The sequence below is a fragment of the Rattus norvegicus genome, chromosome 19, assembly GCF_036323735.1.
Source record: "Rattus norvegicus strain BN/NHsdMcwi chromosome 19, GRCr8, whole genome shotgun sequence".
In the NCBI taxonomy this organism is placed as follows: Eukaryota; Metazoa; Chordata; class Mammalia; order Rodentia; family Muridae; genus Rattus; species Rattus norvegicus.
In genome coordinates this window covers 44,172,247-44,192,472 of record NC_086037.1, presented here as the reverse complement: position 1 = coordinate 44,192,472, position 20,226 = coordinate 44,172,247, and the positions used below count along the sequence as shown (strand labels likewise).

The 20,226-nt window shown below is 39.2% G+C and overlaps 1 protein-coding gene across 3 annotated transcripts in view; it reads right to left on the bottom strand.

Moving 5' to 3' along the window:
• Smarca5 (SWI/SNF related, matrix associated, actin dependent regulator of chromatin, subfamily a, member 5) overlaps positions 1–20,008 on the bottom strand; it is a 36,503-nt gene extending 16,495 nt beyond the window's left edge. For 2 of the 3 annotated variants that reach the window (XM_063278020.1, XM_063278021.1), the window contains exons 1-11: positions 16,128–20,008; positions 13,708–13,782; positions 10,947–11,113; positions 10,158–10,258; positions 8,696–8,796; positions 7,856–8,035; positions 6,452–6,607; positions 6,240–6,371; positions 4,430–4,498; positions 1,436–1,545; positions 491–717 (exon numbers count right to left, since the gene is read on the bottom strand). In XM_063278020.1, coding sequence (XP_063134090.1) covers positions 491–717; positions 1,436–1,545; positions 4,430–4,498; positions 6,240–6,371; positions 6,452–6,607; positions 7,856–8,035; positions 8,696–8,796; positions 10,158–10,258; positions 10,947–11,113; positions 13,708–13,782; positions 16,128–16,301 — 1,492 coding nt within the window. In that variant the 5' untranslated portion in view covers positions 16,302–20,008. The remainder of the gene's footprint in view (positions 1–490; positions 718–1,435; positions 1,546–4,429; positions 4,499–6,239; positions 6,372–6,451; positions 6,608–7,855; positions 8,036–8,695; positions 8,797–10,157; positions 10,259–10,946; positions 11,114–13,707; positions 13,783–16,127) is intronic. The other variant, NM_001107419.1, reaches the window with a different exon arrangement.
• Between the last annotated feature and the right edge of the window lie 218 nt (positions 20,009–20,226).

Here is a 20,226-nt window from a genome sequence, read left to right as displayed (position 1 = left end):
TGAGATGTTTCATTTCAATTCATCTAGAACTATATAGTTATATACATACAACCCAGACATAGCCATTCTCATACAAAAAAATTCAGAATACTTTAAATAGAAATGCTTTCAGTACATGTAAATAATATTTAAGTAAATATTTTAAACACCACAAAAGAAAAATTCTAGGAACACAACATTACTGTTAACAAAGTATCTGGGAAATGTGTATATAGGAAAGGCATTCCTGGTATCTTATGAAAGATGAAATTTCTAGGAAAGCCACATGAAACTGAACAGTAGGTACTCTGCACGTTTACCAACTTCTATGAGAATTAAGGCCTAAATTTAGGGGGAGAGGATTTGGCTGAGATTTTTAGTTCTTTAAACATTTAACACTTTAACTTTAGAAACTGTTAGAATAGACATTTCAAAGTGTTATGTTTCGCTCTCTTATACTAGAATTTTTAAAGTTTTCATTACTTTTCAATCTAATGGCAGTAGCAGATACCTTGTTCTTTTAATTTAGGGAGCAGTTTGTCCAACACCACCATCTTGCCGCTGTTGGTAACCAGATGCATATCTGTGGTGTAGGGAGGCCCAGGCTCAGCCCCGTCAAAGAGATAAGGGTGGTTACAGCACTTCCTCAGCTGCATCAAGATGTTCAACAGTCTCATCTTGTCCATCTTCCCTGCTGAGTTCAGTATGTCTATGTCTTTCATTAATATCCGAGTATACCTACCAAAAAGAAAAACTGTTTAATGACCGAAACACTGCACACTTCCGCTGACCCACCCCAACCACAAAATACTTAAGAATAATTTGAAAAAATCATTGCCTAAAATTTGCTTCCAACGATCTAGGAATAAAGAGGTACAACACAATTTTTAAAGTTTCTCATGTCTGTACAAAAGCCTAAAAAAAATTTCTCAGTTTATGTGGTGATGAATGAACCCAGGTCTTGTGCATCTTAGATTAAAAAAAAAAAAAAAAAAAAAAATCTAACAAATGAACTATATCCTGAGCCATCACTTTTTGTTTGTATGTTTCGTGGACCTTAATTATGTCCATTATGTCTTCATGACTGGCCACCGAAATGCTATACTTTTTAAATATAGAAATTATGACTCAGTTTTGAGTGAACTTTGGGTGAAATTAAATAGAAGCATATCGCTCTATGTTAATTAAACTAAACCTCTAGTTTTGATCACTTGTCCAAAATAAACAGAAGGAAGATTGACCACTAGAATACACCTGGGCAGCAGAAACCACACTGTCTGGTGTGGTCTGTCTGGTGTGCTGACGGCCTCCTGCCACCTACTTTTCAGTGGGCAGTGCACCAACGGTTAAGCCTAATCAAGTACACCGAAATTCTAAGACACAAATTAGGTAAATAAAAGACTATAAAATGAAAATCTGGGAACAACAGTATTTTCAAGTGTCTCAGAATACATACCATTCCCTTTGCATTTTGCTAAGACCCACATAGATTTTTACTTCTTTCTTTGGAGGCAAACTCTTTTCAACATCAGCTTTAATTCGACGAAGAAGGAATGGACGCAAAACCTTAAAAAGAGGAAAGAAAAAAGATAACCTTATCTGCAATAGTGATATTATTTCAAAATCTTAAAATTATATACCAAATACACGGAAACAATTTGTTTGAATAGCGATTTTTAATATTTTCCTGTTCAAAATACACCATTTATTGTTATTGCATCACTGAAGGGTAACAATACAATCTCATCATTTATTCTGTGATATTTATATAATATTTGCTATATTTTCATTAAATATTAGAAAACAATGGAACATTTTAAAACTATTTTCAACATTGCTAATTCATGCTAGTTTAAAAATTAGTTACTTGAATACATACTGTACAACACTGGTTAAGATATGGCTAGCCGGGGCTGGGGATTTAGCTCAGTGGTAGAGCGCTTACCTAGGAAGCGCAAGGCCCTGGGTTCGGTCCCCAGCTCCGAAAAAAAAGAACCAAAAAAAAAAAAAAAAAAAAAAAAAGATATGGCTAGCCTACATTAAGAGCTTATGACTAAACCCGTTACAAAGCACCAATATGGCAATTATAAAAAACCCAGTTCAGTTCAGTTTTAGCAAATTAACATACCCATGAGGTCAGAACTCCTACAAATCCTTGAGTCCCTCCCAGTTCTTTCCTAACAGTAAGAAATAGTCTTCCTTTTTAAACACTGATCAGTTTCACCTCATTTTTAATTTTATACAACACATTATTTCTATATATTACCACTCATAACCTTTTTATTCAATGTTTGTGATTGGTATCTAGGTTTTAAAAAGTACTAGTTCTAGGGTTGGGGATTTAGCTCAGTGATAGAGCGCTTGCCTAGCAAGCGCAAGGCCCTGGGTTCGGTCCCCAGCTCCGAAACAAAAGAAAAAAAATAAAATAAAATAAAAAGTACTAGTTCTTTTTATAAAATATAAATTTTAACATAATAATTTTTATACCTTCTTTGTACTAGTTTTACTAGCTTATAAAAATACTGACTATATCACAAAACAAATTTGAGAAAAACCATCGTTAACTCTTGTCTGATTACAGCACAGAACAGAGCTAGCCTAGGCCAAACAGCAGCCACTGCAAAGACAAGACCTTCAGTCCCACTTGGCTCTCGTCTAAAACTGTCCAGTTAACATACAGCGGGATAAACCCAGGGAAAGTCAGCCAAGACCTCACAGACTGCCCACAAACTCTGAAACTATTAAAGTGTAAGTGATTAAGAGAATTGTGTTGCACGTAGGGGAGTGGTTCTGCAGCACTATGTAGTTAGTAAACCATTCCTAAGAATAGCAGATAGTACTGTTTAAATGTGTTTACCACTACTGTGACTCTGTGCTCCGCGCTTGAAGCATCTGCTACGACACACGCTGAAAGTCAGAAGCCAACCATGCTCCACCAATTCTCTCACCCTAGAGAGGGACTGAACTGGGCCACCAGCCTCCAAGGCAAGCACCTTTCTGTAATGCTGACGCATGCCACCCGCCTCCCAGGCCGACTGCTCTATGTCCCTTTCACCACAGGACCACAGTGGGAATTTCAGAATGCAAGGGCAGGAGGACAAAGTAGAGAATACCATTTCTCTTCTCCCCTAAGTTGATGAGCATTTCACACTACTCTGAGAAAAATTAACAAAGATACCAAAACTCTCGACCCTGCTGCACAGGCACTTTATCGTGCTTTACCTACATTTACCTAGACATCTAAAGGAAAGCCATGAAGTGAAGGACATGAGGGGAAAGTGAGAAAGGAATCAATTCCTGTGCCTCATTTTTCATCACTAAGATTTTATCAACATTCTAACCTTTCAAGATTTCAGTCCTCTGATTAAGAAAAACCTAAACCATATTTAAATGCTTGACTTATCTGAATTCCTAGGAGACTAATACTATTCTCAGACATACGTAACAAAAAGTCTCAATCCACAAGAACTAAAAAGAAAGACCAAGCTGGCATAAAGGCTCACACTGCAATCCCAGCAGTTGGGAGGCTACGGCAGGATTACCTAGGACAAGGCCAGTCAGGGCTGTAAAGGAAAATCAACAGAAGAGATCAAAAAGGAGAAAGCAAGAGAGACATCCACTAGAGCCAGGCACTGCATTAAGTATATAAATGTTCTCGGTCTTTGTGCTTATGATCCACTAAGAAAAAGGGGGAATGCTCAAGCGACTATACTACATAAAGATGGAATAAATACACTAAATACCTCGGCTAACCTCAGCCTAGATGGTCAACAAAAAAGGTGATAGATAGGACTGAGTCTTAGGCTATGTAAAAGAAAACTGGGAAGAGATTCTATTAGCTATAGTAAAAATAATGAACAAAGAAGTGAAATTAGTCAAATGGCTCCAGCATATTTATGTAAAAGTAAAATTAAAACTGGAGTTAACATGTTTACAGGTATTTTTGCTGTCACAAATGGCATCTAGGAGAAGGTGTTAGGGAATATCTATCTCCTCCTATCCCCTATATATTAGCCAGGTCAAACTGTGAACAAATGTTTAAAAGCCCTAGTATTAGGTCATGAAAGGACTTCTAGTGCATGGTTAGTGTCTTGCTTGAACTTGACAACCAAGAGTGTCCTTATATCTACCTACCAACTTTTATCTATGAACTTTTCTAAGAAAGAACTAAGCTATGCATTAGTGGCTTTATGTACACTCACTATATTTAGAAACAGATGTATCAACTGGTCCCTTCAGATATCAACTTGTCAGATCCTGCTAATTTAAGTGAAACTAAGCTTTAAGAAGTCTGCCATTAATTACTGTTTTATTTTTCCTTTTCACTATACCTTTTAAACTAAGAGATTACTTTCTTCATTACATTAAACAAATATATATACTACACCATACTTCTGTTAATAGTAATGAAAATACTTTCCTATGAAAACTATGTTCTACCCATACTTACCATATGAAGCCTCTCAACTAGTTTTTGATCCCCAAGGCAATTATTTGTATCAAACCAGGAATCAAAGTCCTAGGTCAACAAACAAAAAAAATCTCAAGGTCATGGATAAGATTAACCACAAATGCCCTATAACTTCAAGTGTAGTAATTGTTTCTAAAATTAATATAGTACCACTCTCAGGTTTACTATTCGCTCCAGAACAAGTCGCTGAATCATATGGCTCCCTAAGCATTTTTTACAAGTACACAAACTCACAGTGAAGAGTCTGGAAGCTAGGTTACAGAAGTAATTAGAAGATACAACTCAAGGTTTCCAGAGAAATGTTCATATCATGAATCTAAGTGAAACTTGAGATAAAAAGCATTTTGTTACTATTTAGAGAACTGCATAAAGCCAATTTCCTTATCAAGTACCCTGAAAAAATCTATTATGAATTTTGCTATGTTAAATAAACATCTTACAATCACTGTTATAACTGAAGGTTTTAACAGATATCATTAAATAAATGTTAGCCCAGCAAGAAAAACAAATAATCTTGAAACTATCTGTAAAACATCAAAGTATTTAAAAGAATTAATAAAACTTTCAAACTGAATGTGCTTTTTCCACACACATTTTTGTTCTTTGTAAAATAACTCTTGGCTGGCCTTTCATCCCAGCACACGGAAGGCAGAGGCAGGCAGATCTCTGAGTTTGAGGCCAACCCTGTCTGCAGAATGAGCAGGATAGCCAAGGCTACACACAGAAACTCTGTCTCAAAAAAATAGATAAAGAAAAAGAAAAGAACCCTTAATGTAACAAACCAAATTAATACCTTTAGAGAATTTGTTTACATAAATGTACTAACATGGATCTCTACAAAGGTCTCCCACCCACTCTAGATGTAGGAACAGACATTCAAATCTGAACTCCAGTTTGGCAACTATAATTGTAGTTGTAGACTATGAATACATAAACTATTTTCTGTCACACAGCAAACAGGTAACTATGTCACCATTTCTACTATGTAAATAATTGTTAGAGGTAAAGACTGGGTTATTACACAATAATAAAAGATGGGTGTGATATTCACTGTTCATTGTCAACGTCATATCCTAGTATTCTATTAGCCCAGAGCTGGGCCCCCCAAAACAGCAGTAGGTGATTATGTTGACTGCAGTATGTGCTGTAAGACCCGTCTTAAGTTGTGTGACTGTTCCCTGGGTTGGGAATCATGGATTGTTCAGAATAAAGAAGGGAACTGAGCAGTGGGATACACTTATCGCACTGTCTGCTTTCTGACTGTGAGTAAAGTAGGATCAGCTATTGCCAGCACCTGACCCTAGTACCCTTGACTTAGTCCCCAGATCAGCTATTGCCAGCACCTGACCCTAGTACCCTTCTTCCTTAAGCTGCTTTGGTCAAAGTATTTTGCCACAGTAACACAAAAAGAAAATAAAACAAAAAGTTAAACAAATCCCTCCACACTTGAAGGCCATCTCTGAATGTTAAAACACAATGTATAAAATATACAAAGATACTTGAAAACGCTTAAAAACAAGACTTTAACCTAGAGACCCTAAGGTTAAAATTAAATAGTCTTGATTGCCAAAAAGAAGAATTTGCTAACTCAGATGAAGAAACTGATTGGAAATGACTTTAAAGCCAAGGCTAAGCCAAGACTCAAAAGTGAATGAATTTTCAGAATACTATGCTGGTTTAGTAATAGGCTAGCTACATATGTATGAAAAAGTTAATAGCCATATCAAACAGCACTATTATTAAAATATAGGCATTAACCAAAATATTATTAACCACAAAAAGAGCTTACATCAGCTGAATTAAACACATCTGGTAACAAAAAGTTTAGCAGGGACCAGAGCTCGTGCAGGTTGTTCTGAAGAGGCGTCCCTGTCAGCAACAGTCGGTTTGTAGTCTTGAATTCTCTCACTATTTCTGACAACTGAAAGAACCAGAGCCCATTATTAGAACATTTTGAATCACTCAGACACAAAAAAATGTTCATATTAAGTATCAAATTACCTTAGATTTTTCATTTTTTATCCTGTGAGCTTCATCTATAACTAAGTATCTCCAGTTAAATTTTTTGAACACAGACTTCTCTTTAATAAGCATTTCATAAGATGTGACACATACATCCCACTCTCCTGGTAATAGAACATCCCTGACAAATGCAGCCTATAAAGAAAAAAAAAATTACACCACTCAAGTCAATTATACATTAAATTCACTTAAGTAATCAAAACCAAGGAAGGAAGGAGTCTAATAAACAGCAGGCATTAAATGAACATCAAAGCCACCATCTCACCACCATCTCACCACTGAAACTACTTCCTTATCACCACAGAGTCAGTTTAACTTAGTTTCAAAAGGTTGAAGGGAATCACAAAATTCCATGGCCTAACTTTAAACTATCTTTCTACAGTTCACCAGGTCTTGCCATCCTTAGGAAGCAGGGTTTGTAAGATAAAGGAAGACTGACAGTTGGCAATAGATGGTCTCATTCTTTTGATTTGTAGATATATTAACACATTACTGTTATTGTTCTTATTTTATAGATAAGGATATGAAGTTAAAACGCAGAAGTAGCTGACTTCTTCAAACAAAAAAGCAACTTGGTAACTTAAAATAACCCACATAATCTACCTACTGAGGGGCAAAGAACTCTAGACAGTTCCTGGAGGATGACTCGGGGGTTAAGAACACTTGTTCTTAGAGAAGACTAAGGTTCAGTTTTCAGCACCCACACAGTGGCTCAAAACCATCCCTAACTCTAGTTCCAGAGGTGTTGACTCCCTTTTCTGGCTTCAGTGGAAACCAACATGCATGCAAAGTACCCATAAATATAAAATAATATTTAAAAAAACTAACCTCAACTAATTAAGTGTAAAATCATTTAATATAATCATTTAATCAATGAACACACTTGATTATATCCAACTTCCAAATCTAAGTTCTTTATTCTTAATAGTGTTGTTATTGCCATGACTTTGCCCTAAAAAGATGTGGCCCGGAAGTCAATAATTTAACTCATATTTGTATATAACAGCTCACCAAATTACTAAATTGACTCAACTCATATTTAACAATTACTATTCTATGACTATTACCACTGTACCCTAATCTAGAAATCTGGCCCCTCAAATTTCTAATGGTTTAACATATTCAAAAAAAACAAGTTAATATTTCCAAATAAATTATCTAGGACTTTATACAATGACTTCCAAGGGGAGAAACAAACTGAAAATAAAATTAAGAAATTCATTTAGCTTTTTAGTCTTTAAAGCGTTCTCAGTAAGATTCTTGAATAACCACAAGTAGTGTATAGTCATAAATTACTAACAATCCTTTTTAATCCCTTCTCCAGTTATTTCATCTTAAGTCTAAATTTAAATTCCATTAAATATTAATAGTATAAATACTTACTCTTTGCTCTTTATCTCCTATCAAGCAAACAGACCTAAGTGTTGGCACCCATCTCTTGAATTCACTCATCCAGTTGTGCAATGTAGACTTGGGAACCAAAACCATATGAGGACCAGGAATATTTCTATAGTGTTTCATGTACCCAAGAAGAGAAATTGTTTGCAGAGTCTTTCCCAAACCCTAAAAAATTCATAATTCAACATTAAAGAATTTAATTGCACTAGTCAAATTAAAAATTAAACAATTAAAAACACCCTTCCACACTTATAGACCCATCATATTTAGGAACATTTAGAACTATGACGAGATTGACTACTGTGTAAGTGTACAGTTACGTCACATAAGTCTATAAGGAAGGTATCAACATCACCTCAAGACTCAGAAAACGCGACATCCCCAAGTAACCAATCAGAGGCAGGAGCGAGATATATCTGACTGCATACTTACCCCAACCAATTGTTTAAGCACTACTTTTGGAAGGATTAAAGTCTTCACTAAATAACTAGTAAGTCATGAACAGAAGATACGGTGTTCTGTGAAACTAAACCCTGTGAGCTGACTTTTAATAAATGGAAAGAAACAGTCAAATACTGCAAAAACAAGAAAGTTATCAAAATGCATTATTTTAAAATTTACTCTAGTGCAGAGATGGTTAACTCTTCACACGTGAAGACGTCACTTACGCAACTAAAACAGTGGATTATAGTGCTTTAAGGAAAAAATAGTTATAATCAAGCCAAACTATCCATCTCTCTTCTGCTACAGATTTAGTCAAACTATCTTAAGTTACAACAACAAGAACACAAACATCTTCAAGCTTTGAGATTAGCAAATACATACCATCTCATCTGCAAGGATACCATTGATGCCATTCTCATACAGAGAGATGAGCCAATTCAATCCTCGGACCTGATAATCTCTCAGTTTACCCCATTTTACATCTAAAAAGTAACAACACACAATGCTCATTTTAAGGACAAGAAATATAAGATAGGGCTGTCTTTTATCTGATATTCAGAGGTTTAACTGGAACCTATAGGTGTCTACTTCTCCTTTCTAGAGGATACATATATTATGGGGTTTCTGCAAGGTGAAAGTCATTAAAAATAGGTAATGAAATCTGGACTGAAGAAGGGGTAATTGATACAAGTAACTGATAGTGAAGCTATCAGATGAGGAACTCTAACTACTAGCATCAGAGTAACTCATCGAAATCACTCAATCCAATGTTAAACCACATTGGTCTTCAGAGTATCTCTGGCCTCTTTCCCTCTCTTTTTTGTTAGCACACTTTTAACCGAGTGGTTTCATCTTCATAAAGATCAGATAGTAGTTCTCTGAAGATTTTCCTTTCTCCCCATTGAGAGTGGAAATAAAGACAAGAAATTCTTTCCAAGTCCACCCTTTCTATTCCTTAAGTCCGTTCTCTGATAGATGGCACATAAGGACCCATGTCCTTCAGTACACAGACATTACTTGTACTTCCCGGGATAAATCGCTGCCTAAGAATGAAAAGCTCATCAGGACTGGGCACACGAGTTACAACTGGAGACAGAAATAACCTGAATTTCCTTTCCAGCTTGTTATACATGTAGCTCTGGCCTCTAGCTTGATTTGAAAAGAAAAGGCCGGGGGAAAGGAAAGTGTGTGTTAAAAGTGGTCCAGTGGGTGAGTAAACTGTTCAATAGTCTAGCTAAGCAGGACTCCAACTAAAACCATTAGTTGTCCACAGTAATTACTCATCAAATAACAGGAGTTGCAGTAAAACTAGGCTTCCGTGAAGATTATAGAAGCTTCTAATAACCCTATCACAAATCAAGATTATTTATAAGTAAAACTAAGCTGTTTTCATATAGAAAAGCACTAATACATTTCACAAAAATATCCATCATCAATAAAAGCAATTATTTTTCATGATTTTTCCCCTTTTATAACATTTCCTAATTTGGGAAAAGTGTATGGCAAAAGTCATTCCATTTTACATGGATTTTAGAACCCTAATAAGCTGAATGGCATCTTCATATACTTCTGAAATGTACCATACTATTGTCTCTCAACTCTAGGGATCAAAGTCAGAGCTATCCACATGCTATCAGCACTCTATAGCTATATAACTCCAACCAATATATTAACATCTCAGATTAAAAAAATACACTTAATATTTATTCAAAGCCAGTAACTATCCACGATTACTAAAAATTTCTATATAAATTATAGGAAAAGTAAATTCAAACAATAACTAAGGGATTTTCAAAGGAGGCTCCTTTGGAAAAAATCAAATGATTCAAAGAATTTAACTTACATGATGGAGAATCTTCAAATCGAGTACAAACATTGGTTGCTTTGGAACTTTCTGTTAATAGCTCTTCATCCTCCTCTTGCTCTGTTCTACGATGTCGGTAGCTGTCAAAATGAAAACAAAAATCAATTTATAATGAGTTTTATTTGAACACAGTAGCCAAATGATGATATCACAATAATCTTAACAGGCATCTAAGTTAAGCCAAGGATACAGAGTATCTCAGAGGTAGAGCATAAGTCCTGAATTAGATCCCATGCATCAATAAAATTAAATTAAAAAAAAAACAAAAAACAAAAAACTAAGAAGCAGAGTAAGTCTAAAAAAGTGAAGAGTAGAAATTACTAGTAAATATAAACCTGATATGTTTATGTGATTAACTAAATTATGAATAAAATAAATGAAAAGGCAGGCAGATCTCTGAGCTTGGTCCAACCTGGTCTACAATACGAGTCCCAGGATAGCCAGAGCTACACAGAGAAACCCTGCCTTGAAATCAAGAAGAAAAACAAATTGTTATGACTAAAAACTAAGAAGTAAGCACTTAAAAAAGGTTCAGGTGTAGTGACTAAGTAATGCATTAGATTAACTCCCAAAAATTATTTTAGGAACTAGATAAATAGTTCAGTCAACAAAGTTCAAATGGTATAAAACTAAGTCATTGTGTCTATTTTTAGATATATAAACATTGATGGCCTCATCTGTAACACAGAAAATAGATTTAAAACCTTAAAAAAATAGAGTTTAAAAAGCACATTTGGTTTAACGTATCAAATATAAACTATTACTCACTCTCCAACCGAAAGCAAATTCTGTTTTTCATCCTTTTTTACCCGTGGGCGCCCTGGTTTCATCTTCAAGGGTGAGGTTGGAGTCTTCTGAGCAGCAGGCTGAATGAAATGTGCGAACAGCTCTGTCTGCTTTAATAAATACTCAAATCTATTTGCTCGGTCAGTTTGCTGCAAAATTTAAGACACATTTTATCAAACTTTAAGAATCAGTTTCAACATGCCTACACAACAAACTCAAGAATCAAAGTGAACTCCTGAAACATGCAACATCGGAGACTTTCCAAAGCATAACCAAGACAAGCACAGGTTTGAACAGAGATGAATACATGAAGTGCTAGTTAGTGGTTTAAAGATGAGAGAGGTAATAGGCAGGAAGAATTTATTGCAAAGGGATATATGACAAAAAATATCCTACATCATGCGTACAATAATGCTTAAAGGAATTCATATATTTCGAAAACTAAAAGTATATGGGCATTATCATTTAATAAGTTGACGATAGTCTGTATGCCACATGCATGCCTGGAGAGGTCAGAAGAAGTTTTCATATCCCCTGTGACTAGAGTTACAGACAGTGTAAGCTGCCATGTGGGTGCTGGGAATTAAACCTGGGTCCTCTGGAAGATCAACAAGTGCTCTTAACCACTGAGCCATTTCTCCAATGCCTACTAAAATCTTTATAATTCATATTTTGCTTGCATATTATTGCTAATTCTGTACATATACCATAACATTAGTAGCTTGAAGCTTTTTAATATATTTTTAAGTATTCTCTAATATTTGAAGGTGAAGAAAAAGCAAATTTTGAAAAAATATTTAAAAAGTTCTATGGCACATTCCTTTACTCCCGGCACTTGGTAGAACTGAGTTCAAAGTCAGCCTAGTCTACATAGTAAGACCCTGTTTCCAAAAAAAAAAAAAAAAAAAAAAAAAAACCAAAAAAAAAAAAAAAGAGCAAAACAAATAACAACAACAACAAAAAGCTTATCCTGTACCAAACAACTAGGTGGTGAACAAAAGATGGAAACAATGTTCATATCTTTAAGGAATACATTATGAGTTATATTACTAATTTGTACAGTTTTACTTCTTAAGAGTTTAATGTTCTTGAGTTTAGATATGTACAAGGCACTCAGAACAGGGCCATAATAAGCATTCACTGTTGGCCATTATCATTTAACTGAATTTAGACATAAAGCTCTTTTTAGGTCCTAGGTTGAGGGAAGTACATGATGTAAACTGGCTCTGTAAACAGTAAAGTATCAAGCTTCCTTTGATAAAGTAAGGATCTATTCGAGAGGCTGGAACTGTGGCTCAGCAGTAGAACATATGCACAAGGTTTGCTCCTCAGCACAAGAAAAGCACAGACCCACTCACACTGTAAGAATGCTGAGACCAAATTGCACGTATCAGTCCTTCAAAATAGTAAGGAACAACACTAGACATACATACAACAATTTGCTCAATTTTTTTTTAAATCATTTTCGATGCTAAAATCTTTAAAGGTATTTTTAATGCAAGTGGGTAATTACATCATACTATGTAGCCTTCCTAAAATACCTGTTAGGTTTATATAGGAAAACAATACCCCATGTTACACATATTTCAGTTAGATACCTCTGCTCTACTTATAAGAATTAATATAAGATTACAGTACATTGAGCTCCACAGAGCAAGCAAAAGCCAGATACTGTGCGACTGTGCCTTACAGAAGAAAACCAACTAAACATGGGCAAGCAAAGGAGACTGTAAGAAGCCAAAAAGCAAAATGTCTTCTATATGCATTCTTTGTGCAAACTTTTGGGAAGAGCACAAGAAGCAGCACCTGGATGCTTCTGTCAGCTCCTCAGGTTCTCAGAGAGTGCAGATGACAATGTCTGCTGCTAAAGAAAAGGGGAAATTTGAAGACTCTCCTAAGTCTGACATCACCCACATGCAAAGGGGAGACCAAAATGAAGTTCAAGGAACACAAAGTTCCCGAGGCCTCCTCCTGTCACTCTGTTTTGAGTATTGCCCAAAAACCAAATGAGAGCATCCTGGCTGGTCCTCTGCTGCAAAGAAACTAGGAGAGATGTGGAACATTGCAGCAGGTGACAAGCAGCCCTGTGACAAAAGGCTGCCAAGCTGAAGGAAAAGTACGAAAAGGACAGTGTTGCCTACAGAACTAAAGGCCAAAAAGGGGGGGGGGGGGTGGTAAAGATTGAAAAAGCAAGAAAAAGGAGGAAGCTGAGGAAGAGGATAAAAGGGTGAGGAGGAAGTTGGTTCTCCAAGGTTTTTTTTCCTTGTCTATAAAACATTTAACGCCCCCATATACAACTCACTCCTTTTAAAGAAAAAAACTGCAATGTAGGGCTGTGTCAGATTTGTTTTTAAACAGCACAGTGCCCTGTACAGTTACCACACTACCAAAGGTGTCTTTAGACAGCCTTGTCCTGTAGTGTTTTCAATAGCCACTAACCTTGCCTGGAACAGCCTGGGGATTATAAAGTGGCATGGAAATTTAAAACAGGCTCTTGTATCTGATACATAGCACAAATTAGTTATATATGTGGACTGGTAGTTTTTTGGGTTTTCAGTTTTGTCTCTGTTGCAGCTTATACAAGGATAATTGTTCTGTCAACAGAATACCACTCTATAATTACAAAAAAAAAAAAGCTGTTTTGTTGACATTCTAAAAGCATCTAAGTAAATACAGATGTTTAGTAGATTTAATTATCCTGAGAAAAAAGTTCATTAAAACCATTCACATGTCTAGAACATACCATTTTTTCTTCATATGTAGGATCAGGTTCTTGGATTTCTTTTTGCTTTCCAGGTGATCCATCATCAAATACTTCCTGGTAGGAAAGGAAATTCATCAAATTGTTTAAGGATTGTCTACTCACTATCATACACTCATTTCTTTCAAAAAAAAAAATCATTCTAAATAATATACTCTTGCTCCAAACTCCCTAGATATTTACTGGCTATCAGATAACCTGGAATGAAACTTAATATGGATGAAAATAAAATACTATGGGGATAATCACTTTTCCCAATTATAAACTGTATTAAGATCTGCTATGATAAAATTAGTATCAATAACACCCTAAAACAAAATTACTTTTTATACAAGCCATACGGGCAAATCTGTATCTTTTCAAATAAAATTATAAATACAAATTAGGTAACATGAATGTGAACAAAGTTCTCTTTATATCATAAAACTCCATCTATCTACTGTGTTATTTTATACAAATGTATACATAGAAGGAAGCATTAGATCCTAATTTCCACTATCTAGGACATTACCCAAAAAAGGAGCTTACATAGCATACCCTTAGTCTGACTCCCAGTTAATAATATTCTATTCTTAAAAAGCATCTTGACATTCAAATGCCACAAGCAAAATGACAAAACCTCCAGCTCTAACTTATAGAAAAATTCTTGTAGCACACATTCAAGGAAAAGTACACCTTACAATAATAATGTGTGTTTTCCAACTGCAGATGTTACGTCTATAATTCAGTCTTTTTTTCCAACTGTAAAACATACCTAAGGTCCTCAAATACATTAGACATACTCAACTCAAACCTAGTTCTGATTCTAAATTCAGTTAAGACAATGAAAAGCAGTCTGAAGGTAACTGTCTTAAGAGGGAATAAAATAACCAGGAGAATTTAAACCCCAATGAAATTCTTTAATTCTTGAGTTGCTGTTTTTCAATTAAAATGTAAATATGAACATAAATGTGAAAAGCCCAAATAAGTGGTATTTCCATTAACCAGACGAGTAAACTGGGTCTTCTCAGTATAGAAATACCAATAGTTTCTATTTTTTCTCAATCTTATTCTTCACTCCTTTTCTGTTTATGTCATAGTTCCTACTTGTTTATTCTTATTGTTTTGGTTTTTTGAGACAGGATTTCTCTGTGTAGCCCTGGCTGTCCTGGAATTAGCTCTGTACACAAGGCTGGCCTCAAACTCACGAGATACCTCTGCCTCTGCCTCAAGTTCTGGGATTAAAAGGCCTGAGCCACCAGATTCCTTTATTTCATGGAACAGAAATATAAGAATCCAAGTTAAACAACCCTAGAAACTCTAAAAACCATTTAAAACCATAGGGGGAGCATCAAATACATTTTTAAACTGAAATTGCATTCACTTCAAATTGGTGCACTACACCAGCACCTACCTTCCCCAGGAAAAGTTGTTTCGAAGATTAACAATATTTCACCCAAGCTGCCCAATAAAAGTAAGCACACTGCACCATCATCTCCTTAGAGTGTAAATTCTATGCTAAGGTTCATTTTTATTGTATTACTTCCAATCTGAGGATTAAATTCCCAGGAATCTTCAGACTGGAACCTCAAATAATAATAACACCTCAAAACAAGACCAAGGCCAAGAATAAAAATTGGGAGCAATAACTTGGTTTCCAGGCAACTCAAAGCCTGGGAGCATATCCAAGAGACCTGCCTGGCAGCTCCCCCATTTTCCACCCTTTCCCTGCTTCCTCCAGTATTGTCACCATCATCTGGCCCACTAGAGCCCTGAGAAGGTGGTTCAACAGCGATTCCTCCAAATGGCTTCAAAAGGAAGCAACGTACTGGGCTAGGAGCCCATCACCCTCCCCCGATGCTCCCATTCATTCAGTTTTCCACGCATACACCCCTAATTGGATGGGGAACCAAGACAGGTGCTGCGGCTGTCATGCTCGCTCTCCTCCCAGTGGAGCAGGGCCCAGGAGGGGCCTCCCCTCGCTGCACAGAAGCAGCTGCGCCCCGCTTATCCCCACTGCGCATTCGGCCCTCCAGTTCTCGCCATTGTTTCTGCCCAGAACAGACTGATGCCGCCCCCGCCAGCACGGGATGAGGCACTGGAGGCGCAAGTCCTCAGCTGCGACGCTGGGAAACGTCGCCCTCGCCCCGGGAATCCCACTCCGGAGGGGCATTTCCCTCGCCCTCCTCAAAGTTTAGTGCAAACTAAAACCTAAATCGGAGGAACCCGAGCGAGTTCTGGGGGAGCCTAGCGATAGAGGAAACGGGTCCCTTCGGCCACAGTAATCAGGAACATGTGTTTCGTAAGAGCGATCCGCGATCTGGCTAGGCTAGCTACACCGAGGGGGAAAACGTAAAGGTGAAGTGCGGGAGACGCGCCAGCAGAGCATCCATCTCCCTACCCCACGCCCCGGCCGCGCTCACCTCCATCTCGGTGTCCGCGGGACCCGCGCCTGTGGCGCTCGGAGCCGCCGGCGCCGCGCCGCCCTCCGGGCCGCCTTTGTTGCCGCTGCTGCTCCCGCCGGCGCCCGCCGCCGAGGGCTTGGAAGGCGCGCTCTCGGGAGGCGGGGGCGGCGGAGGCTCAGCCGTGGACGACATGTTCCGGCTGCGTCACCCGCCGCGGCCACGGGCAGGCGCGGCGCCGAGGAAAGCGGCCTGGGCCTGCGCGGCTCTAGCGTCCGGGCCGCCGGAGGAGCGAGACCCGCCCGGAAGCTCTCACGCGCAGGGGCTCCGCCACCGACCAGAGCCGGCCCAGCCGCGACGCTCGCCTAGTCCTCCTCTTCCGCGGGACTCCGCTCCACTGGCGTTTACCTCACGGCGGGAATCACGTCGACGAGGGTGGGCGGGGCCAGCGGGGTCAAGGAGGTCAGGGAGGGCGGGCTGACTGTGAGGAGGCGGAGGGCCGAGGGAAAGGGAAAGGAAAGCGAAAGGTACTCAGAGGTCTCCCGGCGCCTTCTCCTCTACCGGAGTAGATTATCTTCTCCAACCAACCAGACAGCGACCTACGCCACCCGCTCTCAACCCTCGCGAGATCGCTAGTTCCCCCTTCGAGGGCCGGGTTGCGAGGGCGCATGCGCCTGTTCCTCCTAGACTCCGCCTCCTCCGGGCCGCCAGCGGGTTGTGGAAGGCGAGTGGGCGGGGCCTCGAGGAGGCGCGTCGGCGGAGGTTTGCGCGTTCGCTCCTTCGTGTGACGCGAGCTGGCTCTTCGGCGCTCCCGTAACGGCTCCGCTCGCTGTCTCCCGCCGGCTAGAGAGGCCCGCTTGGGAACGGCGCGACTGCCTGGCGACTGTTAGGCGTGGAGCAGAGGCCTGGGCTGGCCTTCGTCGTCCTACCGCCTTCGCTCACTAGCGTGACGTTAAGTGACGTTGGACGCCTGAGAAGAAAAATCTCCTCAGAATTAAACTCTGTGTTCGCTGCATCGGTCAGCTCCCCTTAGAGAGTTCGGTCTATCTCGGCGTTTGTGAACTTCAGGTTAGGCCAGAAGACGCGCTGCCCTGTGAGAACACGAATGGCAACAGATGAAGACAAATGAGAGCGTGTTTTTTACATCAAACAAAAATGCACGTTTGTCTCCAGAAGTGTTTACTAGGCGTGGTGATGCACGCCTTTAATCCCAGCACTGGGGAGGCAAAGGCAAGCAGATCTCTGAGTTCAAGGCCGCCTGATCTACAGAGCGAGTTCCAGATCAGCCAGGGCTACAAAGAGAAAAGTGTTCGTTGTTCTTGTTGCTTCTTTATCCTGCCTCAGGCTGTCATGGAAGCTACTGAGGTCTTTCGTCCTATCCTACAGAATCTAAACACCTACTCCCATGCACAAAAGATATTTGTCATCTTAATCCCGCTCGTTATTTCGTCCCCACCTATATTGAATAAAACTCTTTTCCAGACCTAATTTCAAACTTCTTGGAATAGATAATATTCATATATAAGTTTAAATGTTCGAACCAGTCGAATAATCTTTAACCAGAATTGAGATCTGAAAACGATCTCCTTTAACATACTGTGGTTGTAGCTCTTTAGGTAGACTGCTTGGGGGAGCGTGCGTGAAATCCTGGCTTTGAGTCCTAGCACCATTTAATCTTGATGCGGTGATTCATGCCCAAAATCCCCGCATTTAGGGAAGTGTAGGCAGGAGGATCCAGCGTTCAAGGTCATCCTTGGCTACTAGGTGATCTTTTCTCCAAAAACTAATAAGGAGCTGGAACAGATGGCTCAGAGGTTAAGAGCACTGGCTCAATTCCCAGCACCCATATGTCAATTCACAACTATAAGTCTAATTCCAGGGGATTCAACACCCTCACACACATATGCATAATTAAAAATTTGGGGAGGTGGGACAGAGAAACTCTGACCATCCTGGACTCACTCTGTAGACCAGGCTGGCCTGGATTGAAGATATCCACCTGCCTCTCAAGTGCTAGGATTAAAGGCGTACCCTGTGCCACCACCGCCCAGCAAAATCTGTTTTTAAAAATTAGTAAAGAAAAATATTTCAAGGATCTAATGCTTACATATATGTGTGGTTAAATACAGTAATTCATCATAGTCTTCATAGTGGCAAAAAGCTAGTAAAGGGCTAAAATTGAACATATTGTACACCTATAAAATGAAATAGTAACAGTCAGCAACATTAACATAAAAGTATGTTGATTATGAAACACTCTGAAATTTTTTTGCACTTCAAAAATGTGTTCAAACAAACATGTATTTGTGGAATTATTAAAAATTGACTGTGGACTGTATATGTATTCTAAGCCTGGTCAGCATTTTCTTTTATGACATTTGTGTGTATATGCGGTAGGGAGGTATGCATACATCACTGCATGTGTAGAGATCAGAGGATAAACTTGGAGAGTTGGTTCTCTCCTGTCATTTGGGTCCTAGGCTGAACTGTGGTCCATCTCCTTGGCAGCCACTTTCTGCACTGAGCTGTCCCACAAACCTGTATTTCAATTTTTTTTTAACAAATGTGTTCTAGTAGTGGAACTAATTTGTACTTTTATAGAGGTATAATTGACAGAAACGAGACATTAGCTCAGTGCTAGAGCGTTCTTGTCTAGCATCTTCAACCTCTAGCAACAAGAACGATATTTAGAATGTGATATGTAGAAATACAGATATATTGTGAAATTAGTTCAAACTGATTAACCCATTCACCATCATCTCTGATAATTACCATGTGAGCATGGTATATGTGTGTGTGATATTTAAGGTCTGGTGAAGATGGTCCAGAGCTTGCCTGGTATGCAGAGAGCCCTGGGTGAGATAACCCAGCAGTGCTAAAATAAATAAAGGGGCTTAGATTGCCTTGGTGAGGTAGAGTCTTTGCCTGGCATGAAAGAGGCCCTGTGTTCAGTTCCAAGGACACATGCTACAGGGCATGACTGCACACACCGTGCTGTCAATACTTGGGAGGTATGAGTGACAGGATCAGAAATTCAAGGCTGTTCTTACACACCAAGTTCAAGAGCAGCCTAGGCTGCAGAAGACCATGCCTCAAAAATAAACAATAGTAATAAAAGGTAAGCAACATTTTCTTTTACTGAAAATAGACTTTTCATACAACATATCCTAATTACTGGTTTCTCTCCCCCAACTCTGAGTTCTTCCTCTCTCCCCTCCCATCTGGATCTACACCCTCTCTGTCTCCCACCAGAAAACAAAGCAGGCATCTACAGAATAATAATAAAAACAAACATCAGAATAGGACAACACAAACTGAAGAAAAGAAAGCCAAAGAAAAAGCACAGTAAACACAGATAGATACAGAGACACAATTCACAAAACACAAGGGCAGAAGCCATAATATATGAATAAGGGACTATAAGGTAAAGAAAAATGGGCTTTCTGCTCCTCCCTGTTCCAGAGACAGCCGCATTTTCTCGTGCAGTGTCAGCCTCGTCTGGTAGACAAGATGGTGAAAGTTGGTGTGAACGGATTTACCAGGGCGGCCTCCTGCTCTGCAATTAGCAAAGTGGAGATTGTTGCCATCAACGACCCTTTCGTTGACATCAACTACATGATCTACGTGTTCCAGTGTGACTCCACCCATGGCAAATTCAATGGCACAGTCAAGATTGAGGACCAGAAGCTTGTCATCAACGGGAAGCCCATCACCATCTTCCAGGAGCAACAGCTAACACCGCTAACAGCGGTGGTGCTGAGTACCACTACTGGAGGAGTCTACTGGAGTCTTTACCACCGTGGAGAAGGCCAGGGCCCACTTAAAGGGTGGGGCCAAAAAGGTTATCATCTCTGCCCCTTCAGTCAATGCCCCCATGTTTGTGATGGGTATGAACCACGAGAAATATGACAACTCAAGATTGTCAGCAGTACATCCTGAACCACCATCTGCTTAGCTCCCCTGGTCAAGGTCATCCATGACAACTTTGGCATTGTAGAAGGGCTCTTGACCATGGTCCATGCCATCACAGTCACTCACAAGACTGTGGATGGCCTCTCTGGAAGATGTGACGTGATGGCCATGGGACTGCCCAGAACATCCCTGCATCCACTGGTGCTGC